This window comes from Mauremys mutica, chromosome 1, assembly GCF_020497125.1.
Source record: "Mauremys mutica isolate MM-2020 ecotype Southern chromosome 1, ASM2049712v1, whole genome shotgun sequence".
Classification (NCBI taxonomy): domain Eukaryota; kingdom Metazoa; phylum Chordata; order Testudines; family Geoemydidae; genus Mauremys; species Mauremys mutica.
In genome coordinates, this window is record NC_059072.1 from 242,037,778 (window position 1) to 242,065,248 (window position 27,471).

The 27,471-nt window shown below is 43.0% G+C and overlaps 1 protein-coding gene across 3 annotated transcripts in view; it reads left to right on the forward strand.

Moving 5' to 3' along the window:
* Positions 1-25,437, forward strand: part of CYFIP1 (cytoplasmic FMR1 interacting protein 1) — a 134,414-nt gene extending 108,977 nt beyond the window's left edge. For all 3 annotated transcript variants that reach the window (XM_045004926.1, XM_045004905.1, XM_045004916.1), the window contains exons 25-31: positions 4,311-4,401; positions 11,080-11,210; positions 18,103-18,175; positions 19,516-19,610; positions 21,273-21,511; positions 22,387-22,534; positions 24,686-25,437. In XM_045004926.1, the coding sequence (XP_044860861.1) occupies positions 4,311-4,401; positions 11,080-11,210; positions 18,103-18,175; positions 19,516-19,610; positions 21,273-21,511; positions 22,387-22,534; positions 24,686-24,850 (942 nt within the window). In that variant the 3' untranslated portion in view covers positions 24,851-25,437. The remainder of the gene's footprint in view (positions 1-4,310; positions 4,402-11,079; positions 11,211-18,102; positions 18,176-19,515; positions 19,611-21,272; positions 21,512-22,386; positions 22,535-24,685) is intronic.
* The last annotated feature ends 2,034 nt before the right edge of the window (positions 25,438-27,471 follow it).

Genomic DNA, 27,471 nt, shown 5'->3' on the forward strand with positions numbered 1-27,471 from the left:
AGAGCCCTTTCCCACACCCTGGACCCCTCATTCCCGGCCCACCTCACACCCTCACCCCTGAGCCCCTCCCACACACCAAGCTCCTCATCCCCAGCTCCATTGGATCATGGGCATCAACAATTTTCTTCAACTGTGTCCCCAGAAAAAAAGTTTGAAAACCACTGTCCTAATCCGATGGATCAGTTACCCATTTTTCAGCTGGGTGAACTGGAGGTGGCCTTTCTGTGTGAGAGTGGGTGAGACTCGAGCCCATGACTTTCAAGATGTAGGTGAGTGCCTTAACCACACAGGCACCGCACCTCTAAGTAGGGTGGGATAGGCTTTTGAAAGTGATGACAAGAAGCTTTAACTTGATGCGCTAACAGATGGAAAGATTTGACGAGGGGAGTGACATGATCTAGTAAGATAAGGAAGATGATGATAGTGGCTGCATTTTGTTTGGATGGCAGGGGGCAAAGCTGAGAATGCTGCACTAAACAAGGTGGGATGTAATACTTCTACACTCTGTATAGTGCTTTTCATCTATATTTCGCAAAGCATTTCACAATCTTTAATATATTTATTCTCACAAAAGCCCTCTGTGAGGTACGGAAGCATTGTTATCCCCGCTTTGTAGATGGGGGAACTGAAGCACAGAGAGGCTAAGTGACTGCTGAAGCTCACGGGGGAATTCTGTGGTGGAGCAGGGAAACATACCCAAGTCTTCCAAGTCCTAGGCTGGTGCTGTAACTACTGGACCATCCTTCCTTTTGCTGAAAGCCTGAATGAAGGATTTGGCTACAGGGATGGAAAGGAAAGGATAGATCTTGGAGATGTTGAGGATGAAGAAGCAGTGGGATTTGGTTATGGCCTTGGAGGTGTTGGGCAAGGGAAAGGGAGAGGAAACTCCAGTACAACCACCAAATCGGTGATGGTGTTGACAGCAATGGATCGTGGGTAAGTGGAGAAGCTTTTGGAGGGAAGATGAGAGAGTTTGGTTTTGGCCAAATTAGAAGATATCCAAGAGGCGATATTAAGAGACAGGCTGGGATATGGGGTTGGATGGGAGGAGAGAGCTGTGTACTGAATGGTATGTGATAATGTAATTAAAGACAGCACCACAGTACCTATGCACAAGAGGGGCCTGAATTCATGTTGGGCATCCTTAATTCTGGCATTTCCTAACTCGTAAGTGCTTTATTTGCAACCTTAATAAATAAATTAATGAATAATGTAACTTTTTATGTATGTTTTGGGCCTTTGTTTCCTAGTTAAGATTTTTCTGTTGGCCTTGGCTATTGTGCTATTGCCACCGTAACACACACTGAGAATGGTTAATAATATGTAAATAATGCACATTTGTTTATAGCGTGCTCAGATATGAAGTCTTCTGATCATTTGATGATAGAAATCTTAAACCAGCAACATTTTTTTTTTTAACTGAAGCCTTTCTAAGTAAAAAATTAGCAATACAGTGAAGGAAAAAAATGTTTTGGGGAAGCAATATGTTTGTCTTTGGGTACGTCTACACTACGGGATTATTCCGAATTTACATAAACCGGTTTAGCAAAACAGATTGTATAAAATTGAGTGTGCGCGGCCACACTAAACACATTAAATCGGTGGTGTGCGTCCACGGTCCGAGGCTAGCGTCGATTTCTGGAGCATTGCACTGTGGGTAGCTATTCCGTAGCTATCCCATAGTTCCCGCAGCCTCCCCCGCCCCTTGGAATTTCCGGGTTGAGATCCCAGTGCCTGATGGGGCAAAAATCATTGTCGCGGGTGATTCTGGGTAAATGTCGTTAGTCACTCCTTCCGCTGGGAAAGCAACGGCAGACAAGCATTTCATGCCTTTTTTCCCTGGATTGCCCTGGCAGATGCCATAGCATGGCAATCATGGAGCCTGTTTTGCCTTTTGTGACTGTCACCGTATGTGTACTAGATGCCGCTCACAGAGGCGATTCAGCAGCGCTACACAGCAGCATGCTTTTGCTTTTGCATGACAGCAGAGATGGTTACCAGCCATATTGCACCATCTACCATACCATAAATTGGTAATAAGATGATCGTGGCTACCAGTCCTTTTGCACTGCACCATCTGTTGCTGTCATAAGTGCCCCTGGCTGCTCTTAGCCAGGGGCGCAAAAGCCAAAATTGGGAATGACTCCCTGAGTCAATCCCTCCTTTTTGGTATCTAAAAATAGAATCAGTCCTGCCTAGAATATGGGCAAGTGTACTAGAGAACCACTGTATATCATAACCAGAGAGCACAGCTGCTCTGTGTCAGATCCTGCAGAAATTATGAGCTGTATGCTATTCACTGGGGGTGCTCCTGCAACAACTCCACCTGTTCATTCTGTTCTTCCCCCAGCCTTCCTGGGCTACCATAGCATTGTCCCCCCACTTGTGTGATGACACAGTGACTTGTTAGTGAGAAATGAGTGGAAGGCAGCCTCCAGCTCCTGCAACAACCCCACCTGTTGATTCCGTTCTTCCCCCAGCCTTCCTGGGCTACCGTAGCATTGTCCCCCCACTTGTGTGATGAAGTAATAAAGAATGCAGGAATAAGACACAGTGACTTGTTAGTGAGATATGAGTGGAAGGCAGCCTCCAGCTGCTATGATAGTCCAGACAGGACAGTAAGGAGTGTGGAGGAGAGGAGCCCAGCATCCCTCTGCTAGTCCAGGGGCAATTGAATCTTTTCTTTACACATGAAGGGTGGGGGCTGATGGAGCTCAGCCCCCTGTTGCTATGATGACGATGGTTGTCAGCCATACTGTACCATCTACCACGAAAAATTAGGACCAGGCGCCCTTGATTGACCTTACCGATGCTAGTTGGCATGGTTACCAGTCCTTTTGCACTGCCTCATGTGCCAATAGGCTGATGATGAGGACGGATACCAGTCATATTGTACCATCAGCCATCCCTGGCGTGGGGGGAGCAAGGATGTTGGTGTTGAGTGCTGCACCATTGTGTCTATCTGCAGCATTCAGTAAAGATAGGGTGACATGTAAAAGAGTCAAGAGAGGATTATTTTCCCTTTCACTTCTGGGGGTGGGTGGGGGGTTGCGTAAATCGCCTAGCTATGCCCTGACCCTCCGCGGACACTGTTTTTGACCCTAGAAGCATTTGGAGCTCAGCCAAGAATGCAAATGCTTTTCAGAGACTGCAGGAACTGTGGGATAGCTTGAGTCCTCCAGTTCATGAGCGTCCATTTGATTCTTTGGCTTTCCGTTACGCTTGTCACGCAGCAGTGCGCTGAGTCCCTGCTATGGCATCTGTCTGGAGATTTTTTAAAAATGATTTTGAATTTCGTCTTCTGTAACGGAGTGCTGATAGAACAGATTTGCCTGCCCTTACAGCGATCACGTCCGCATCGTCCATGCGGGAGCTCTTTCTTTATTTTGATTTTTAACTGCATCACCACCCGTGCTGATCGGAGCTCCACGCTGGGCAAACAGGAAATATTCAAAAGTTCGCGGGGCTTTTCCTGTCTACCTGGCCACTGCATCCGAGTTCAGATTGCTGTCCAGAGCGGTCAGTGGTGCACTGTGGGATACCGCTCGGAGGCCAATACCGTCGATCTGCGGCCACACTAACCCTAATCCAATATGGTAATACCGATATTAGCGCTACTCCTCTCGTTAGGGAGGAGTACAGAAACCGGTTTAAAGTGCCCTTTATACCGATATAAAGGGCCTCTCAGTGTGGACGGATGTGGCGTTAAATCGGTTTTACACTCCTAAAACCGGTTTAAATGCCTAGTGTAGACCAGGCCTTTGATATCTATGTCTAATTCAGTTTTAACTCATTTGTACAGCCTGGACATTTAGACCCCGAATCTGCAACCCTTCACACACACGAGTAATTTAATATATCCGAGTAGTCACATTGAAGTCAGTGGGATTACTTGCATGCATAAAGTTATTTATGTACATAAGGATCAGGATCACTAGCAGGATCAGGGCTCTGTACTGCTACCCAGTTAATTTGCTCTTCACCGTTTGGGCTTTTGGGTCAAAAACTGTGAAATGGTAATACTGTTAGTCACATGAAGAGTTCCTTAGATCTGCTGTACTTCCTCACAGGCTTTTATTTATTTATTTGTTTATTTATTTATTTTTAAGAAGATGCAACTACAATACATTTCTTTTAAAAAGCTGTTTCTTTAAGAGTGCAAAGATTATAGGAATAACTATAGGACATACAGAGTTCAGGAACACAAGATTTTAGAGCATATTCAGTTCATATGTAGAATGAACTGCATAAATGTCATCTTTGTTAGTTCAACAACAATAATATGTTTATGCATGTCTGTCTTCCCTTAGTTGCAGGGCACGATTCTTCAGTATGTGAAGACCTTGATGGAAGTGATGCCTAAAATCTGTAGGTTACCTAGACACGAATATGGCTCTCCAGGTTGGTTTACCTTTGATGTTATCACCATTGCATTAATAAGAGGACATTAATACCTGGATTCCAGTATATTTTTATAAACAATTCATGTATGTACATCTCATTGTAAATTATTTGCTCTCAAATACCCATTGGGCAATGAGTGTTGAGGCAGAATAGGAATTGTTTCCCAATTTTCTGTTGCTGTCTTTCATACTTACATGGGATTCCCTGCCTGGCAATCTCAGATAGCAGTTCTGTTTAAATCTCTGTAGTCTAGTTCCCAGTTCTCTGGAATAGTTTCCTGTTCATTTCTTGTCCTTGTCAGATGTAAGATACAGTGTATTAGACAATCTTTGAAGGAGTACTCAGTGCAAACTGAGATATGGTTCTGCAGAATAATTACGTTTAAGGTTTGCTGGGAGCGTCCTTGCCATTTAATGAATCACAGTAGTTGGAGGAGAAGAAGCTACTGTGGAAGCTGGATGCCACAAAAGAGAGAATTAATTGCTAATTAGTATTTGTCATACTGTTGATTCCAATTTTGAAACGGCTTTCCTACCCCCAAACACCCCTTTTCCACAACTTCTAACAACACAAATCAATCCTTCTATTTGCTACCCATCTTTAGAGCATTCTTTTATTTTTCCTGTGTTACTTAGGTTTATTAAACTGGAATGAGGTTGATTTTGCTCCCCATAGCATATTTGACTCTCATTGCAAAGGCTGAACCAAATCAAAGATTTGCTAAGTGTTCCTTCCTGTTTTTCTCTCTGGAGCATAGAAATGGATGAGTCATATCAATTAACCATTATAAAAAATGTGAAGCTTTTAGATGTCCTTTGTGCCTGGATTTAGGAATAAGCAATAGGTGCTACCATACATAGAGCCACATAGGCCCCTATGTGGGGAAAGCCTGAATAAGGATTAGGAAGCTGAATTTCACCTTGGTGAGATTCCTTCAGCAGACTCTTTTTGGGGATGGGGTCCCTTCTGCCCTGAGGAATGAGCAGCAGGGAAGAAGTTGCCTTGGCTCCTTAGAGCCGTTTCCCAAACTTGAGATGCCGCTTGTGTAGGGAAAGCCCATTGTGGGCTGGGCCGGTTTGTCCTCAGGTCCGGCAGATCGCGACTCCTACTGGCCGCCACTTCCAGCGCTCCCATTGGCCTGGAGCAGTGGACCATGGCCACTGGGAGCCGCGATCGGCTGAACCTGCGGACGGGGCAGGTAAACAAACCGGCCAGGCCCGCCAGGGGCTTTCCCTACACAAGCGGCATCCCAAGTTTGGAAACACTGCCTTAGAGAAATCTGCTCAGGACTCCTCAAAGGTCTCTTTCTACAGGAAGGATAAAACTCAGGAAGGGTAAAACTCATTTGTGTAGGAGACAGAGATGCCTTCTTTTGGAGCTAAACTTTCTCAGACCTCGGCACTTTCCTTTCCAAGTGCCATCTGCATTTCTTCGACCTGGTCTTCACTAATAAAAAAAAAAAGCATAGCATAGCATACATTTAGAAAAAATAACATGTCATCTTCCCTTTTGTGGGGAGAGAAGGCAAAACCTCACATAGCAGATGCTAGTCATGTTCCTCAGGGGAGGAGGGGAAGGGGAAAGCTTAGTGTGACAAGGAGGAACCAGTGTTATTGTCTGTGGAGAGAAAATGTTGCAGACAGTAGCCATCCCCCTCCAGCCTGTAAAAGTTCATGTCTTCCTCCCTCTGGCCTACACAGCCCTAATCCGGCAGACTGAGAGGGGAGGGACATCTGCCATACAGTCACTGCTCTGTCCTCGCCCTTCTGTCCCACCCTTCCCTGCACCAGTTTCTTCCATGTTTTGCTCCTCTTGGCTCATGTTAGTGGAGGGAAGCGTATAGGTCATAACTTCTATGCGCTGTCCACTCCTCCACCTCCTACAGCTCTCAGCACAAGTACCTTAAACAAATGGGTAACTGTACTAGCAATACGCATGGGCATCACTGAAGATATTCAGCTGCTATTTTAGTTCTCTGGTACAAACTCATTCACACATCACTCTCATTGTCTCAGCTGCCTAGCCACAAAGGCCAAAGCTACTGCTCTGATCCAAAGCTTTAAAGCCTAAGGCTCTGGGCTGGCTTAATGTACTGCACATTTATCAATTCAGAATCTATTTCCCACTTCACATCTACATATGAATAGCCATCATTCTCTATCTAAGTATACTTAGTAAGCCCCTAATTACATTGCACAGCTCAGGGTTTTCATTTGGAATGGTTTATTGGATGCCATTAATTATATAGGTCTTGAGCAATTCCAATCATGTCTGTCCTTGCGGATTTTTAATGACTGTTTATCCATGCTAAAAGGAACAGAGGATGGAGATATGGGCAGCTGAGTTCAAGAGGCCTCCTTGCCAAAGATTTTGTTTCCATAGAAACGGTCTTTAAGTGGTGTGCAATTTACTCATCCTGTATTTTAGATAAATATTTTTATGACTACATTAAACTAAAGGATTTTGAAGGTGAGGGGGCGACATTGCAGTAACTCTCAAGTTCTTAAAGGAACACTGTCCTGCATATTTAAGCATATTTTATTTTATGTTTAAGTCATCTTAGAAATATAATTGTCCCATATTTATCTTTTTCTTTTCTATTACTAATTTCTTGTAGTGTTTGAATATGACTACAGTTGTTTTTGATCATCTAGCCATACTAAAATGTCCTTGGGAATCAGAAAAAACGTGCTAATGTCAGCACTGCTGCAGTGATAAGGTTAGATTTGTGCTACTGCTGGAAAACCTGCAGAGGGAAAGATTTAAAAAGGGAGCGGTGGAGGGGTAAAGATGGAGCCTTCCAAAATATAAACTGAGAGAGGGGATAGACTTTTTGAAAATTATTATTAAATAAATTAAATTGCTACCTGAAGAGTGCATTGGAGTAAACTTTTTTTTAAAGGTGTATGTCAAATTTTGTGACTAAATTTGAAAATACATATGAAAATAGAGTCAGGGAGGCAAAAACTGGCTTCGGACAAAGTATGACCCAAAAGAATCCCTGAACCACACTGAAACTGTTTTTTCTAGCCTTCAAAATATTTGGGAATGTTTCACTCCAGGTGAAATCTCTCCCACGGCAATTTGGGGAGTTGCCTCTTCTGAGTGCACAAAAACTGGAGTTCCAGGACACAGCAGAAGGGCTTTGACAGTAACTGATTCTTTGGGCTTTTTTAACAAACTGGGGGCTATGAGAACAGGAGCTCATCTGTGGGGAGGTAGATGGGAGGAGGAGGCTCACTGGAAGCCTGCTGGGGTGAGACTGGAAGGAAGTATGTTGTAGGTTACTCTGAAGACTCTCCTTTGGGGAGGGAATTTGGAGGGAGGCAGGGCTCACAGGAGTGTATCGGGGAGGGGATGTATGTCAGAGGTAGGCAGGAGAAGGCAGGGACTATTGAGGAGGTAGGGAGAAGGACGAAAAGGCCCCTTTGAAAGGTCTGATAGTAGTACCAAAATGAAGCTTTACTTTCAAGTGTTTAGTATTCTGAATTTGAGATTTCATTACAGAAAGGAAAATGAAAGAATTTCACTGAGGTCATTTGAAAGCTGATTGCCTTGGAGATGGCCTTCAAATCTCTATATGTACTGGATGGGGGAAAAATATTCTAGTTAATTGTCAGAAAACAAGGCAGAAATTGAAAAACGCGTTTTCATCAGATGAAAACAAGATGGCCTTGGCTAGACAATAAGTAATCTGCTAAATATGAAAAACAGAACAACATAAATTTTGTTCAGTGAGTACAATAATCAATGGCTGTAATGCATGCAGGTCCTGATCATTCAAAAACAAATGCATGTGCGCAGAGCAGAATCCAACTGAAATCAGTGGGACACAAAGCACATAAAGTTAAGTGTGTGTGTATATCTGTGCATGGTCAGAGCCAGAGTGTGTATTAAAAGTGATGAGAGAATGTAAAATTAAAGGTTATGCCATAGCACACTGCTTGTTAGGAGGCATTTTATAATGAACAGTAGCAGAGATTTCATTTAATAATAAAAACCCAACAGTCACTGTGCAGAAATCATAGAGCCCAGCTCAGTTCTTTGAAAGAACAAATGTCATTAGTCCATACTTTAAACATACCATAGCAAATTTTGTGTTCTTTTAGACCTTTGGGACATGGTTGATCAGAGCTTTTAGCTATAGTTTTATAGAAAAGGAAAGGTAACCTTAAATGGAGAAACCCTGCCCATTTTAAATTGCCTATGTCGACTTAATCTGTGTGCTAATTAATTTAGAAAGCCAGACCACATCACTGAAATGTGACATCTGCCATGTGAGCTCTTTTGAGATAGGATTTAGGAAGCAGAGATGGGGCCTAATCCTTTGTTAATCCTCTGCATTTACGAAATACATTTTATATCAAACAACCTTTGTTTCTGATGAGAGTGATGTAAGACAGCTGCAGAGGTTATATGTATGAATAACATTAAATACTTCCTAGTTACACCTACCCTCCCCAGCCTTGTACAAATGAAGGGATTTAATTAAAATTACTGTTTAGCCTGGAAAAAAAACCTAAATGTATTTATCTTGGGGATATTGCATATATTCAGGTGATTCAATAACTTACAAATTTGCCTATTGCATTTATGTTCACAAATTAGTGGGGAGAAGGAATGCTGCAGACAAAGAAATAAGACTGTCGCTGCCAGGACTCTTTGGTGATTTGAGTTTTTTTAAAGGCTCCTAGAAAGGTTTCCTCCTTTTTTGTTGTATACTAATTGCTTAAACTTTTCCAAAAGTGACATATGTATTTCTTATGATGTGGTCAGATATAGATAAAGGTTGGTGTCACTGAAGCAGTAGCTGAAGCACTAGACAAAACTTGAAGATATTTTCTGCTCTGATCTCAAGCGGATACTGCTGTTTGTACAACTGTTGTTTAGGGTTCCATAGCATCTGACTTGTATAGTTAGACCTGTAGGGGGAATTTGTTCACCCTCTGGGTAAGGTGGTGATTGCATGTGGGGAATACCGGTAGTGTCATCCCATGCTCATTCTGGCATTTATAACTTATTTCATAAAGAGCTCTAATCTAAAATTGCAGTAGCATAAATATTACAATTAGTTTTACAAAGCCTCAATCTAATTTGAGTCAATCAAGGAGTTGAATTTCTCCACCTCACAAGGCAGGGTGAGTCTGATTCAGGGTTGGGGAGGGCTGCCTCAGGTGTGTGTGTGTGGTACTTCTCTGGGAAGTCCCATGGCAGGGACTGTGATGAGAGAGCAGAGTGGAAGTGTGTGACAGGAGAGTTGGAGGTAGTCCTTGCCCTCAGCCATCCTGCTGACAGTTTCACTGTCTTAGGTTGCAGGAATTTATAAAAAGAAAAATCTGGGACAAAACCTTTTTTGTAAAACCAACTGGGCCAGACCCTGAAAAACAGGACATTCCTGATGCTTGGGGACATGTGATCACTCTAAATTGTAGATCCAGAGCATGGATTAAAACAAGCTCACTGTTTGGCAAAACAACATCATAAGCTTTCAGGGATTTCATAGAATACCAGGGTTGGAAGGGACCTCAGGAGGTCATCTAGTCCAACCTGCTGCTCAAGGCAGGACCAATCCCCAGACAGATTTTTGCCCCAGATCCCTAAATGGCCCCCTCAAGGATTGAACTCACAACCCTGGGTTTAGCAGACTAATGCTCAAACCACTGAGCTATCCCTCCCCCTGATTTATTATTAGGTATCATGTAAAACTGAACACTAGGAATATTTTCAGCAAAACTTTTTTAGTGTCTTGTAGGTTGTTTATTGGAATAAATCAAAATAGGTAATATGCAGCTCTTAAGCCATAATTTCAAGTGCAGGTGAAAGATAGCAGTATGTGAAATGGGACCCAGCTAAATATTTGTTTATAAAGGAAGGCCTTGTTATAACACACACTCCTTTAACAGCTTATCCTTTATGGAGACTGGGGCTATGCAAAGGAAGCAAATTTTTTTTTCAGGGTGGCTGCAAGGAGCTCTATTACTTGGTGTGGCTATATAATACCCAGTATTTTATTTTATTTTGTTATACAAAATATAAACCTTATCAAAAGAAGATCAAAGTAACTTGATAATGGTGTGTAAGTACCTTGGTGGGGAGAAAATACCAAGTACTAAAGGGCTCTTTAACCTAGTAGAAAAAGGCATAACTAGAACCAATAGCTGGAAGTTAAAGTCAGATAAATTCAAATTAGATATAAGGTGCATTGCACTGGGAGCTTATCTTCAGTTATTTGACCACTATGATCCCAAATCCTTTTCAGGGTCTCTTCCTTCCCGGATACAGTTCCATGTGTTGTCCGACTCCCATGCCCCCGCCTTCTGTAGACATGGCTTGCATTTCTTGCATGAAAGATGCTACTTGAAAAAAAGTTGTACAAAGCTCTACAATTATATTCATCCTCAGTGAGCCAGTGAGGGACTTGATATCTACATCAACTTTTCCCTCTTGTTCCACTCCCCATCTCACCCCGCTATCTGCTGTTTTGGTAAAGGGGAAACTATTTCTGGTCCGTATGATTTTATCCACTTAACTAGATTTTTTTATCAGCTGATTTCAGTACACTAATAGATGTGTATGTGATAACTATTGAAATAATTAGCCTTGACTCCTCAAAGGTTTTCACCTTTTTTTCTTTTTTTAAAAATAAATATATATATATGTACACACACATCTCAGGTATCCTGGAATTTTTCCATCATCAGCTGAAGGACATTGTCGAATATGCAGAACTGAAGACTGTGTGTTTCCAGAATTTGCGGGAAGTGGGAAATGCTGTGCTCTTCTGTCTACTCATCGAGCAGAGTCTGGTAGGTGCTTAGGAAGTTACTCTAACACCACGTGTATCCAAAAACATTCTTCAAAAATCGCTGTAATTGATGCCTTAAGCTAAAACTACAGACATGACTTTGGAAAGTTTTCTGCAATTGTAAAACAGTCTCCCTTTAGAAAAAAATATCTTTTGGGTGCAGAAACATTTTTGAGTTCTCTCTTACAGCCTTGCAAAGCTCAGACTTGTTACTAATGTGTGGACGTGGTTGAATGCTGAGGACAACCATGCCAGCTCCACTTCTTTCTCAGCTTCCCTCACTGTCCAGTTTGAGTGGTTGGGGTTGAGCTGTGCATCCTGAACGTTGGGGTGGGTCAGTGCATCTTATCTTCACAAGGAAAGGTAAATTGCCACAGTGGTAGCAGATGGACACAGAGAAGGTAGGGAAAATCAGTCCTAGAATAAAAGTGTGAAATAATCAGAAGAGAGCTTTGGCTCACAGACAAGGAGTACCCTCTCTTGGTCTACACAATATAAGCCCCTCTACTTAAAATTAAAATAGAATCATGACTGTATGGTTTATATTATCTTCTGCTAGCACTAATCACACAGGCTACTGAAGCCCAAGAGCCTAAAAGAACACACTTGGTAAAACTCTTTGCCTCATGTTTTGTTGTTAGAGCTAGTACATCATTTTTGCTGTGAATCATGGCATAGTTTGCCTAAGAGAGTATGTAGTTCCCATAGCTTGGGACATTTACCACTTGACTGAAAAAAAAATGTAGAAAACCTACTGCGGTGCACAGTCCTGCATTAGCAGTGGGAGTGGATTAGGCCTGAAAGGTTTTTCCCATCTCTAACATCTGCAATTCTAGTGGACATTTTGAAATAAATTCATTTAGGGAAAGTAGAAAATTAAATCCTTTTTTCTCCATATACTGTCAATCATAGCTCAGGTGATAATGCCTTTGCTGTTCCTATGTAGGTTATTGAATATCAGTGAGATGGCATTGCACCAACCATGAATTTGTGCATGCCCTCTTGCAACTCCATTTGATGGAACTGTGCATCTGAAAATATTTTACCAGTGAAAACAGATACAACTTCCAAATCCCATATGTACTAAATTGGCTGTCTGTGGTTGCAATATTTTCAACACACTGTTCTTTATACCGTGGAGTAATCTTCTTATCCTGTTCTCCAGCTTTTGCTTAGTGTTTTTTGGAGGAAGGTGGCAGTTAGTTCTCTCTGTGTGTGGGTACTTCTGGTCTCCTATTGTCATAAAATCTGAGTGCCTCTCAGGTAGCTAAAAAGAGGAATAACAATGTGTGAGGTTTGTATTCCGTGATTCATGTATAGAAACTAATGTGGCACATAAGGTGGTCTTCAGGTTGTTGATGGCCTGAAATGGATACATCCTACTTATTTCTGTTTTAAAATTCTTGAATTTCTGTTAAATTCCTATACGCCTGTGTGGACAGGACAGATTGGTAGGGGAAAGGGGGATCACATATGGAATATTCCATTTGTTTTTTAAACTCAGAGTTTGTGTAACAAATGACTAGATGACAAAGAAAATGAGAGAGCTGTTTTTTTCTCTTTAGAAACACAAACGTTAGCATATCAAGAATTTATGTGGCTCTATATTTAACTCAAGAACAGAGTGAACTGGCACAACAGACTTCATCAGTGAGCTCCTAGATGTTTTTAAGTACGCAATGTAATACAACATCACTATTAAGTACTAGCTGAGGGCCAGGCAGTATATCTGCCAAGGCTGCAATGCAACTCAAACACTTTTTTATTTTTATATTTTAAATTGCCAGAGGATGTTGTGAAGGCCAAAATTGTATAACAGGATTCAAAAAAGAACTAAATAAGTTCAAGGACGATAGATCCATCGAAGGCTATTACTAGGATGGGCACGGATGCAACCCCATGCTCTGAGTATCCCTAGCCTCTGTTTGCCAGAAGCTGGCAATGGGCGACAGGGGATGGATCACTTGATGATTGCCTGTTCTCTTCATTCCCTCTAAACCACCTGGCATTGGCCACAGTCGGAAGACAGGATACTGGGCTGGATGGACCAGTGGTTTGACCCAGTATGGCCTTCTTATGTTCTTAGATAACGTAAAACGGGATGTACGGTGTGGGGGCTAAGGCGATCTGGGCCAAAGACTTGCTGTGTGACCAAGTCTCTCTTTATCTTTTTGGATAAAAACAGGGATGTGGTGAGGTTAAATTATGTTTATGTTAAATTATGTGCTACTTTGTGACCCACAGGTGGATACAAGGCAGTATAAAGGGGAAAATGTTTTAGGTGGCACTGGTGGTGACCCTTCTAGTTAAATTTATCTGACACTTTCAATTATAAGACCTTGTTCTTCTTTGAGTGCTTGCTCATGTCCATTCCACGTTAGGTGCGCGCACGCTGTGTGCACAGTCGCCATAGAATTTCCCCTCAATGGGATCCGTCAGGCCGGCTCTAGCGCCCTCTGGTGCCACATGCTCATGCGGCAGTAATAAGGGGCCCAGCCAGCCCCGTGCCCTCTCGGTTCTTTCTTACCGCCTGTGATGGTCACTGGAACAACTTCTCTTGCCTTGGCAAGGCATTCATCGGTGGTTCTGTTATTCCGTCCTTTCACAAGTTGTTACCTTCAGTTTATCTCTTTTAGTAAGAGTGTTATATACTTAAATCCCTACTTATTTAGAAGGACATCCTCTGTCATTGGGGCCGGGCATGCCCCAATATCTGGGCTTCAGACCCTGCACCTCCTGCGACATGCCCATGCCAGTGAGCAACCCGCACTTCAGGTGTCTGAAGTGTCTCGGGGAGGCTCACATATGAGAGCGTTGCCAGATCTGCTGCCAGTTCAAGCCTCATACGAAAAAGGACAGGGAGGCTAAGCTAAGGTCCATCCTAATGGAAGCTGCACTCAGACCTCAGTGCCTGCAAGCAGCACCGTCGACTCCACTCTGCTCACAAGTGCTGTTGAGTCCAGTGAAGCACCATCCTCCGACACCAAGTGGACATTGTGGCACCAGCGGGATCGCAGTGCTGTCTGCCCCAGAGACATTTGCAATAGTCAGGGACCTGATGGCTCTTCTGGTTCCGCCGACACTGGCGGGGCAAGTTCTGGCACCGGCAAGGTCATCAAGCAGAAGGAGGCATGTTGCCCAGAGCTCCTATCCAGCACTGGTACCGACCAGAGGGAAACTGACCTGCTGATGTTAGCGAAGACTCCCCTGCTCCAGCACCGTTCCCTTAGCACTGGCTGACGGAAGCGAGTGGTACCATCCCTCCATGGTCCCCTCAAGCCAAATTGTCCTCAGAGTCAGAGGTGGAGTCCTGCACTCAACCAAGGGGCCAATACCAGTACACTACCTACAGTCCATCGTATCCCAGTGTGGGTGCTCCTCCAGGTGCCTGGCCCAGTGGGCAGTGGCCTTTTTGGAATCTGTTGGATTTCCCCCCGGTATCGGGACTGCCTTCCAGTCATTTGTACTCAGTGGCATCTGAGAGAAGGGCCCCTCTGCCCCACCATCTGGCACCCAACCTGGGCTCCAGTACCAAGCCTGGTACCAATACTCAGGACTTGGGGCTGCATGATGTGGTCGGTGCAGAAGAAGAGGAAGAAGGCCCATTGCCAATGCAGGCCTCCTCCTCCCCAGACAAAGCTGTGTTGGGGCCAAGTGGCTCGGTATTGTAGGATGATTTTAGTGCTTAACGGGAGCTATTGGAAAGGGTGGCTGGAAGTGGAGGTGCTTAAAGAGTCCTCACACAGCCTGATCAACATCTTGGCTGTAGCGGCCCCGTCAAAGGTGGCCCTACCCCTCAATGAGGCTGTTATGGGTCCAGTCAGGTCCCTATGGCAGACCCCATCCACTCTGCTCCCCCACTTCAAAAAGAGTAGAGAAAAGTACTATGTTCCCGTCAAGTAGTATGGATACCTATATTCCTACCCCCCTCCTGGGTCCCTTGTGGTTGCAGCGGCCAATGAAAGAGAAAGGAAAGGGCTGCAAGGCGTGACCCCTTCCCTCCCACCCCCAAAAAACAAAAAAAACCAAACAAACCTGAAGGCCTCAAAGAAACTGGACCTGTTTGGTAAAAAGATTTATGCTACTGGTGGGTTACAACTCCACATCTCCAACCAGAAAGGCCTTACTTGGGTGGTACAACTATAACGTCTGGGACTCCATGTCAAAATTCAAGGACTCGCTTTTGCAGGAGTCCAGCCAGGAATTCTCCGCTCTGGTGGAGAAAGGGAAGATGCAGCTGACATGGCTGCTAGCACGCACAAGTGCTCTTGGCTCCAGTCCTCGGGACTACCACTGGAGGTTCTGCAGTCCATTGAGGACCTTCCGTTTGAGGGAACTTCCCTCTTCGAGCAGACAGATGCAAATTTCCATGGCCTGAAAGATTCTAGAGCCACCATCAGGTCCCTGGGCTTCTATGCCCCAGCACCTTAGGGAAAGCCCTTAAGACCTCTGCACCTGGTCTGCTTCTTGGCTCTGCCGCCTCGCCAAGACCTGTTTAAGAAATGGGCAGAGGTTATGAGCACATGCAACTGCCATCTTCCACCTCAGCCTCATTACCAGGCTCACACAGATATCCAGGAGGCCCCAAGCAGAATTTTTTTGAAGAGACACTTGAGGGTGTTCTATCAGTTCCCATACCAGATCCTGCCCTCCCCCCCCCCACCTTGTTTTCAGATGACTCTCCTATTTCAGCCTGGTGTGGTCCCTCATCAGATCAGACCATTGTGGGCTGAGAACAGTGGAAGAAGATTGCAGATCCCCTCCGCAATCTTCCTCAACGGGCCCTACGAAGTTGGCTCCCAGGCACCCCAAGTCATCAAAGCACTAATTCTGACTAGATACTCGAGATCAATATCGCAATCGCCCCTGCACTAGATGCAGCTACCCCCATTTTCCAACCACCTTTCTTATTTCCTGGATACCTGGACCCAGATCACCTAAGACTGCTGGGTTTTCAGCACAATAGAACTGGGTTACACCATCCAGTTCCTGTCCACCCCATCTTTCCATCCCCCATCCCTGTCCCGCTTCAGAGACTCTTCTCATGAGTGCCTGTTGGAGTAAGAAGTCCAATCCCTCCTTCAGGTGGGAGCTGTGAAGGAGGTTCCCTTTCACTTGAGAGGAAAGGGGTTCTTTTCCTGTTACTTCCTAATTCCGAAAGCCAAAGTGGGTCTAAAGACTCATTTGGCCTTGACTACTGCAACATTCAGATAGACCATTTAAAATGCTACTGCTAAGATCTTCCTGGCTCTTTGTTCTGACCCTAGCACCCCTCTCTTGAATCCCTTCTCTGGCTCCTTTTTCTCCTCTCCAATTCACAAAAGCTTCTTGTCTACCTTTGCAACGTAGCCTCATCCTACGTAGCTGATTGACCATCCCCCTCCATTGCTCTGGCCGCATTCTCAGCCTTTACCGCCCACCAGTCAACCTTCCCCGTAAGCACCTTCATGCTACCCACATTGCCCTTTAAGCATGGGGGAACAGCTCCCTGACACTATCCATACAGCCCTCCTTAGGCTAACCTTTGCCATGATGACTGTGTTATTGTCTGCCCATCAGCAGGCAAAGATGTTATGACCGTCTCTCTCCTCCTTCTTTTTCCTGCTCCATTACTCTAATTTCCCCACTATTGCCATTCTTCTCCGCCCATTAAAAACGCAAAAACCTGTCACTAACAAAGCTGTGCCAGTTCTTCATCGAATGTATTTCCTTGTAGGTTTTTGTGAAGGAAGGAGGGCAAGGAGAGATCCAAGGCACCCCTGGTTTGTGCAATGTACTTGACCTACAGAAGCAACAACTGTGTGTGAGACACCCTCTAGTGTCCCGGAGCCCTACCCTTCATCTGCTTGTGTCTTTCTCAGATTGTAAGACCTCTGCTCAGGGATTGCCTCTTATCTATGTGTGTACAGTGCCCAGTAGTACCATGGGGCTCCAGTCCCAATTAGGCCTTTGGGTGCTACCACAGTGTAAATGTACACTACTGCTGCTGCTACTTCTACTACTACCAGCATCTAATTAGATGCACTGTTAGAGAATTTTACTCACTGTGGGTAAATTATTTAATTTCCTTGGAAAAGGGCCAGATCCTTGTGTTTGACTGAAATAAGTCATGGAACATGAAGCCGTCTCTCCTCTCTGGGGGTTGTTAAAACCATTAATGTCAATGAAATATAAAAATGAAAACATACTGTTTCTCAAATTTTGTTCTGAAGAGGCCTCAGATGAGTCTAGCTCTTATCTCAGCTTCTGCTCTTGTCTGTTTCATACACTAAGAACATACGGGGATTTCCAGAAGCAAACACATCCAACTTCATGGATATTTTTTAACGTTCGTGAAACAATTTTTTTTTTATTCTTTATATTTTAAAGATTTGAAATGTTCCATGCTGGGACACACACACCCCACTCCACCCCCTTGCCATTAGTCTCCTGCATCTGAGACTTTCTTTCTGGGAGACATGTTTCTGGGTGATAATGGGTTATGGGAACAGTGTTGGTAAAAACAAAAACATGACTTCCTGCTTTGTTCACATTTGTGTGTGTCTACACAGGATCTGTCTGCCACTTTAACACAGAACTTCGTCATTCTGCATTCATCTTTTCAATAAATAGCCTCTGTCCTTTCAGAACTGCCAACTCTGGGTGGGAGTAGAGTTGCTGTAACTCTTTGTGAATCCAAGGTAACCGGCAGAAGCCAAATTGCTGCTAGGTACTTCTCTGAAGAGGCAGCCAAAAGCACCATGCGTTTGTTCTAGCTGTAGGTGCTTGGTGCCCTCTGGTGTCAGCCACTATTTGTTATAGAATGTCCACATGGTTTTAGAAGCAGATTTTGGTGTCCTTGACATGCTGTTGTTTTTTAACTCCTAAACGCTTCTTGTTCCTTTTTGTTCTAGTCGCTAGAGGAAGTGTGTGACCTGTTGCATGCTGCACCATTCCAGAATATATTGCCAAGGGTTCATGTCAAAGGTATGGGCTGGACAAGCATTTTTCCTCTAGCAGTGTTACCCCCGATGTTGCTTCCTTGTTGGTGAATTCATCATTCTGACACTTTCTTTACACAAGCGCTATTCATTTGCAACGACAGCAAATTCCTGAGTATCTGCAAGCCTGAAAATGTTACAGTACACAGAATAGCAGGAGGCCTACGCCTATTAACCAGGGCTCCCTGGGATGGGATGATCAAAAACGCTCTGTGCAGCACACTGGTGATATGCCCACCGCTGCCTCATCCCCACTTGGTGATGAGGTTGGAGAATGCTGGACTTGTTATGAGGTCCCATCCTTCATATCAGCCTTGGCTTGTAGGTGTTCATAATAAACTTGGGGATGGGGAGGTTTAGGGCTGGATCCTGCAAGGTGCTGAGTACTGTCTCTCTGATCCAGCAAAGCACAACCACACGCATGGTTGCCACAGACTTTTCACATGTTTAAATGCTTTGCTGAATTGCCGTGCAGGATTTGTTCCTTCCAGTCTAACTTCTCTTCTCCCCTTCCTGACTGCTGGAAGGTGAGCTGCTTCTGTTCCCCCATTTTATCCTTCTACCACTTTTTTTTTTAGTCTTCCTCTTTTCCTACTTCTGCCCCACTACCAGCAGCAGCAGATCTATCTGTGCCTCTGCTCATAGGATTCACATAAATAACAAAGTGAAAGAGCCTGTCGAAGAAAACTCAGTTCTCGCTTATGTTTAGGTGCAGCAAAAGCCTTATCAGATTTATTGCAGTTACTCAGATCCCTGTAGACAGCCACCAGACTAACCAGATCATTGCAAATTTTATTCACCCACTCCCTAGAGAACATTTCCTACTCACCAGTGGTGAGGCTTTGGGGGTTGCTTTTTTTAACCTTTCCATACCTAAAATACCTTCATTATAACCCCATCCTCTGGAGGCAAGTATTTTGCATATGATAAGGGTGATCTTAATAGACTTAGTATGCGTGGGAGTCAAAGTATGTTAGAGACAGCATAAGAGCCTTATTTTGAGGGTAGAAACTAGTTAATAACAAAATGAGTTTCACTACTAGTTTTTGCCTGTATAGTTAGTTTCTTTAAACTCAAATGTATAACGTAACATTGTTAAAGGAATAAACCTGTCAGTGGATACTGTGCATCAAATAAAATGCTACTGAAGAAAAAGCAAGCCATTTTGAATGAAATACCTATCAAAGGAATAATTTACACGCACAACTCCTACTGTGACAAAAATAAACTGTAATAAAAACACAAATTTCTATATCGCAATTTTCATGGTTTATAATGTGAAGTCACCTAACTTTAAAGGATAATGTGGGGTTTTTTTTCTTTCAGAGGGTGAAAGACTTGATGCTAAAATGAAAAGACTAGAATCAAAATATGCTCCACTCCATCTTGTTCCTCTGATTGAAAGATTAGGAACACCCCAGGTAATGTCTTACATTTTTTGCCCGAGACATTTTATGCAGAAATATAAGTGCAGAAGAAACTTGAGACCCTGACTATATTAGTAGCCATGTCAGAATTACAAATGTCACACAAAAATTGTTCACACAACAGGGCCAGTAAATCCATGGATTCAGTAAAGTTGGTCAGCAGCTTGTGTGCACAGGTGGCTTATTGTCTGAATGTTTGGGACAGTGCAGAAGTGACATTTTAGGTTTTGGGAGAGGATTAAAGTGTTAATTTCCATGTACACTATTGTGATATAATGTGTAAAGCAAAGGATTTGCACCCAAGGGGCTCCCAGTTCAAATTCCACCAAAAGCAACTGATTTGCTCTGTGACCTTTTAAAAAAGTCATTTGTTCTCTTGTGATTCAGTGAACAAATTGGATAAAATCAGAACCTTTTTGGAAACCAACTGTTCTATTTGATCAGAGCTTTCCTGGGAAATGAATTACCAACAGAGAACATTCTTCCTCCTTCATGCCTTGTCAGTGAGCTGCTCTTACTGTCCAGAGGCTGTTCTCCTCTGTGTCCTTGAAGAGTGTGTTTCATTCCCCATTTGCTTCAACAGCTGACAAACTGTGCTTGAGAGATAGGGATTTGGGGGGCAAAAGGCAATGTTGTGAAGTAGAGAGTTCAGACTACTTTTAGCACCATGGGTAGAGTTAGGTGAGCTGTGCTGAGCAAGCAACCCGGTCCCTACCGCGGGGAGCTTACAATGGGAGGGCACAAGCTGGTACAATAGAGCAAGTATTGATTATAAATCTCAGTTTACTACAGGTGTTCAGATCACTTCATGCTCTCTTTGAAGCACATCAGCCTCTGATAGCAGCAGGCCAGGGAGTCAGTATAAGTGAGGGAGGGGCCATTACCTGGGCCTGCCAGCAGACAACTGAACACGCCAATTTTTATCTTCTGACTCATTTCAGTTAAAAACAACCTTGCAAACCATGGCGCAGTACAGCAGCAGCTGACCTTTCCACTCAGCTAGCCTTTAAAAGCGTCTCTTCCATTGAGTGGGTGAAAAAATTAACCCAGATATTTCATGGTGGTTGTTTTCTGGCTTCCATCTTTCACTTGACCCTTGACACCAAGAGAATTCATGAACGTAGTAAAACCTTAAAATCACTGGTTCAGAAAGAAGTGTCAAAACGAGTGACCCAGCTAGTAATACTACTTTTGTTTAAACAACCCATTCTGAGTTCACTCGAATGCATCTGCTCCAAGGCGAAGTGCAGAACTGGAATTGGGGCACGCAGTTAAACTCTCTTACAGAACTCTTGGGGTATGTCCACACAGCAAATTAAAACCCATGGCTGGCCCGTGCCAGCCGACGCGGGCTCACAAGGCTTGGGCTGCGGGGCTGTTTCACTGCTGTGTAGACTTCTGGGTGGCAGAGTCCCAGAGCTTGGGCTCCAGGCTGAGCCCAGAAGTCTACACAGCTATTAAACTGCCCTACAGCCTGAGCCCCGCAAGCTGGCTGGCACAGGCAAGCCACGGGTTTTTCTGTGCTGTGTTTTTAGATCACCCTAATACATCTTTGTCCTGCACTAATATAAGGCTTTCAAACAGAAACCACACCTCCCCCATAGCTAATCTGAAATGCTGTTTCATTCACTTTTTATTTCCTCCTCTCAATCTTAGCAAATTGCAATAGCAAGGGAAGGAGATTTGCTGACCAAGGAACGCCTCTGCTGTGGCCTATCCATGTTTGAGGTCATCTTGACCAGGATTCGGACCTTCCTGGATGACCCAATCTGGCGTGGACCCCTTCCCAGCAATGGTGTGATGCATGTGGATGAATGTGTGGAGTTTCACCGTCTCTGGAGTGCGATGCAGTTTGTGTACTGCATTCCTGTGGGAACACATGAGTTTACTGTGGAGTATGTATCGTAGGCTGCCAATTATGCACTTGTTTGCAACAGTACTTCATTGTATTTCCCAGCTAGAAGTGGGGATACAAAACATAATGCTGGTGTTCCTATTTCTGAGATAGTTCAGTGAGGCAAGCATAGAACAAGGGACCGAGAGGGCCTATTAGCACAGGAACACAGATATTAATTGTATCTTTTAAAAATCATGTATTTTTAAATACGTTGGTACATAATAAAAGGTCCCATAAGGAATAGATCCTAGCATACACCTCTCAACACCAGTGATGCTTACCCCACTACAGTTGCTGAATTTAAGTAAAATAACTTTTATAAGTAATTTATCAGGTACTTGCTTATTTTCTGTGGGTTAGCAGCAGGAATGAGCATTCAGAAGTTAGTGTCCTGCAATCTTCAGTTCTTTAGTTTTTAGCATTATGTTTGTCAGTTTTCAGAAGGAAAGATTGAGCTATAATTTGCCTGTCATTGGCCAGGTGTTGATGGGAAGTCTTAGGACATTGCTTCCCTTAATCCACAAAGACCAAATAAATGTGATGGTGTGGCACTGTCAGTTTGTTCTATTGATTAATGTGACAGTAGCACTGCTGCAGAGTAATGGGGAGCAAATATTTTTGGAAGAACTCAAAATTGGATAAAGATTTTTAGCATTTCTAGTGCTTGCAGTTTCTAAACATTGTTAATTAAATAGAAAATGATCCTAAAAGACAGGGTTTTAAACCTCAGCCTAGAAAACACCTTACGCATAGTTTTTTAGACTCCTATTTTTTGAAGAGAAAATGTCTGATGACTCAGTATTTCATGCTAACTGGTTCTTAGGAGTTTTAGGTGAAATACACAATTTTCATAGACTTCGTACTCTATTACAGACAGTGCTTTGGAGATGGGCTGCACTGGGCTGGCTGTATGATCATTGTGCTTTTGGGACAGCAGCGTCGCTTTGATGTGTTGGATTTCTGCTACCATTTACTGAAAGTACAAAAGCATGATGGCAAAGATGAGGTCATCAAGAATGTGGTATGTTGAAAACATTGGGTTTGTACACATTGCAATGACTTGTATGAAAAAACTGGAATTATTTGCATGCGGCGGCATGGTATCTGTAACCATCACTGTTTAAAGTGGAGTCAAAGCCCAAGATTATGCAGTAGAGCATTTGCTAGTAGCACCCTATGTTAGGGTTAGGATTTTAATTGAACCAACCTTTACCTTTCATTGTGACATGGGTTTTTCTTACATTTAATGAAACAGATGGTGCCATCTAGATGCACATACATACCTTTAGAACAGGGCTAGTCCTACTGAAGTTCTAATCCCTATGTCCAAGGCCTATTTCTGGAATTCTGATAAGCAAAGTAGATCTTTAAAAACAAAATTTTAAGTGGACTTTTTTAATCTACCACTGGTTGGGAAACTTTCATAACTTATCCAGACCAGACCCCACCATTGGGGCAGACTTGAGAGTTGGCACTCTTTCCTCCTTCCATTACATCAGGTGGCCATGCTGGGTCAGACCACTGGTCCATCCAGCCCCCAGTATCCTCCTTTTGGCAGTGGCCAATGCCAGGTGCCCCAGAGGGGATGAACAGAACAGGTGATCATTGAGTGATCCATCCCGCCACCCATTTCAAGCTTCTGGCAAACAGAGACTAGGGCCACCATCCCTGCCCATCCTGGCTAATAACCATTGATGGACCTATCCTCCAGGAACTTATCTAGTTCTTTTTTGAACCCTGTTATAATCTTGGCCTTCACAACATCCTCTGGCAAAGAGTTCCAGATGTTGACTGTGCATTGTGTGAAGAAATACTTCCATTTGTTTGTTCGAAATCTGCTGCCTATTAATTTAGTGATCCCTAGTTTTTATTATGAGGAGTAAATAACACTTCCTTATTTACTTTCTCCACATCAGTCATGATTTCCTGGACCTCTATCATATCCACACACCCCCCTTAGTCATCTCTTTTCCAAGCTGTAAAATCCCAGTCTTATTAATCTCTCCTCATATGGAAGCTGTCTCTTTTCTGTGCTTTTTCCAGTTCCAATACATCATTTTTGACATAGGGCAACTCAATCTGCATGCAGTATACAAGATGTGGGCATACCATGGATTTATATAGAGGCAGTATGATATTTTCTGTCTTATTATCTATCCCTTTCTTAATGATTCCCAACATTCTGTTTGTTTTTTTGCTGCCGCTGCACATTGCTTGGATGTTTTCAGAGAACTATCCACAATGACTCCAAGATCTCTTTCTTGTGTGGTAACAGCTAATTTAGACCCCATCGTTTTATATATATATAGAGTTGGGATTATGTTTTCCAATGTGCATTACTTTGCATTTATCAACATAGAATTTCATCTGCCATTTTGTTGCCCAGTCACCCAGTTTTGTGAGATCCCTTTGTAATTCTTCGCAGTCTGCAGTGGACTTACCTATCTTGAATAGTTTTGAATCGTCAACAAATTTCGCCACCTCACTGTTTGCCCCTTTTTCCAGATCATTTATGACTCTGTTGAATAGCACTGGTCCCAGTACAGACCCCTGGGAGACACCACTATTTACCTCTCTCTATTCTGAAACTGACCATTTATTCCTACCCTTTGTTTTCTACCTTTTAACCAGTTACTGATCCAGGAGAGGACCTTCCCTCTTATCCCATGACAGCTTACTTTGCTTAGGAGCCTTTGGTGAGGGACCTTATCAAAGGCTTCCTGAAAATCTAAGTACACTATATCCACTGGATCCCCCTTGTCCACCTGCTTGTTGACCCCCTCAAAGAATTTTAGTACCGTAGATTGGTGAGGCCTGATTTCCCTTTACAAAAACCATGTTGACTCTTTCTCAACAACTTGTATTCATCTCTGTGTGACAATTCTGTTCTTTACTCTAGTTTCAACCAATTTGCCCGGTACTGAAGTTAGGTTGATTGGCCTGTAATTGTCAGGCTCACCTGTGGAGCCTTTAATTAAAATTGGCAGTCATTTAAGGTGTCAAGAAACTTTGTCTCATACTTATTGCCAGAGTCAACCAGACTGGTTCATAACGTGCTGAATTGGCAGAAGACTACTGGGTTGAGGCAGTTGCTCTCATTGGTTTTATCAAAGGCTGGTTCTGATTTTAATCTCAAAACTTCTTTTCTGAATGTATGTTTTTGACGTTGCAGCCTTTGAAGAAAATGGTTGAGAGAATTCGCAAATTCCAGATCCTGAACAATGAGATAATTACTATTTTGGACAAGTACATGAAGTCGGGTGATGGAGAAGGTACACCAGTGGAACATGTGCGCTGCTTCCAACCCCCTATCCATCAGTCTCTGGCCAGCAACTAAGTGTGGAGAGAGACCCTTCCTTTTTACTTTAGTGGCAGTACTTTTGCACCTAGTTAAGCTATAAGCTTAAGAGGAGAAAAACCCTTGTAAGGAATATACCCTAATCTGTATTTCAGTATTTCCTGTGCCTTTTGAATGGTGGTGCTTTGACATTTTCAGTCTCCAAGCACAATAACTGTATACAGTCCATACTTATTTTTCTAGACTAAAATTTTATATACTTTGATAAAAAGCCTGCAATCTAAAAAAAAAGAAAAAAAAAGGCTTATGGTCTTACAAACCCCTCTGCATCCCTCACCTGATGTGATCATTTTAGACTGGATTGATTCAAACTGGTTTTCCCTCATCTGTCAAAATATTAGTCAGGGTGGTTAAAAAAACATGATTTTTTTTTGTAGAAACATTTTTTAAAAATTGATTGTTTATGTATTAGAAAAGTATTAATTGCCTGCTTACTCTTTATAAAAAGAAGGTTCCTGCTGGTGCTTTGTGAATAATATTTTTAATCAGTTTAATTTTGCTAGGAAAAAAAATCAAATTGCATTGAGTGATTAGTGATTATGGAAATAAAGGCTAATTAATTAAAATTCTCACTTTTTAAGCAATGATTCTTTGGAGGTGGTTGATACGCAGAACTCTTACAAGAATCAGTTTAATGCAGTAGCACAGTGGCGGGTGGGGGGAGTCTGTTCACTCTTCCTTTTGAAAACTTGTATCATACAGAACTCACTTTCTGGTGTGAGGTTATTAAAAATGAAAAAGTCTTTTCTCTCCAAGTTGATAAGCAATCCCTGTTTAAAATGATCTTTTGAAAGGGATCCTTGCATACACGGAACTGTTGTAGCCTGTATCACCAGGCTTAGATTGAATGAAGATAATCACTACTATAGGGGAGAATATTGAAATTATATTATGTGACCCCTGCCTTAGTAAAAGTTTGTAAAACTTCGTTGGCAACTGTGCCATCTGAATTAAAGCAACATGATCAGGCACACCTGGAAAGTGTTTCAGACCTGTTGCTGTCTGACTGGTGAACAATACAGGGCTTACCTGGTGTTATGTCTTTGTCACATTTTACAGTCTCCACAAATACTCTTCCAACAGCTGTAACAGCATGTAAGATGTTCCTAGAGTGGCATGAATGGCTAATGATCTATGTCTTGGATAGAGGTTACATCTGCAGTACCTATCCAGCATGCTATAAGAGCATCTTCTGAGGATACAACCCTTTACACTAATGATGGAGGAAGGCAAAACAAAGGGACAAAGTCAAATTCTAGTGCATCCTCTCCCTGGACTGCCTGCACAGCATGACCTAGGCCCCTGCTTTTAAGTCCTGACTTCTTTGAAAAGCTGGGAGCCAGCAGGAATGAGTCCAGAAATGTGTGGAAGTGATAGTCAGCTACGCAGGGGGATGAGGCTAGTGGTTAAGAAGACATTGAGACAGTCTTCCATAGCTGTAGGAGAAATTTTTTCTTGGGGGAACAGAAACTAGAATGAAAGAAGAATATGCTAGTTTTTAGAGTAATTCTGTGTAGGAAAGAGGATGGGGGCAGTTTAAGAGCTGGTTACCCACAAACTTGAATCAGAATAACTAAAGTGGATTTAATCAGCCCCTTTTTTTCAGTGCATCTATTCACATGAGCTGTTGCTTTAACTTTTCTGATGAGAAACAGGGGAGGGTAATTCACCTGCAGCAGTTCCCTTATTTTGCATACCCTCTCTATGCAATAACACTCTACCTTGGTACTATGGCCACAAAAACCCTTATCTAGAGACTAACTCACTCTTTCTCAGTGCTGTGCTTTGCACCTCAAAATTCTACTGGACTTCCTAACCAGTTCTTTAGCTCTTCAAAGTACTGTACCAACACCAATCCTGAGTGCTCAAAGATGGAGAGAAGGCAATGTTCCATTTCACCAATACTTAAACTGGCAAGTTAAGTGACTTGCCTGAAATGCACTATAGTTCAAGTAGCTCCCTACTCAGAGAACAGTTTTAATCCTGGTTCTGGCTCTGACTTGCTCTGTGACACCTTAAGTAGGCCTCGACTTTCCTAAGAATTTGTGTGTGTGTCTGTTAAAATCCTTGTGTGGACAAGACAAAATGCAATTCCTACATGTTAGCTGGCAATGGTCCTAGGAGGGACCCTCTAGTTTCCTTCAACCAACTACTGTGTTAAAACTGCAACTTGCCTTGTCCACACTAAGATTTTAGTAGGTTTTAAAAACAAACACAGGGTGTAGGCACAAGCAAAACGTCAAAAGCACCTTAAAAGTTTGTCGATGTTGAAGATTGATCTTAAGGGCCTAAGTCCCAGTGAAACAAGCGTTTGCACACACGATAGCACTAACTACACTGGTACGGCTAAAACAGTACAACCCACTTATAGGTTGACTAGGGCTAGTAGGTGCTACAGTAATATATAAATAATAAAAGTGCTTAGAGCTTATTCCCCTTCCTATACAGGAATAAGCTATACCAAGATAAGGCATCTTTTTAACTGGTAAAACTGCATCTACACTAAGGTTTGTACCAATTTAACTATTCCAAACCAAAACAGTTTTGTGTTCGTGGACCAGGTCTTTTGACAATAGAATTTAAGCTCTTAAGTCACTTGT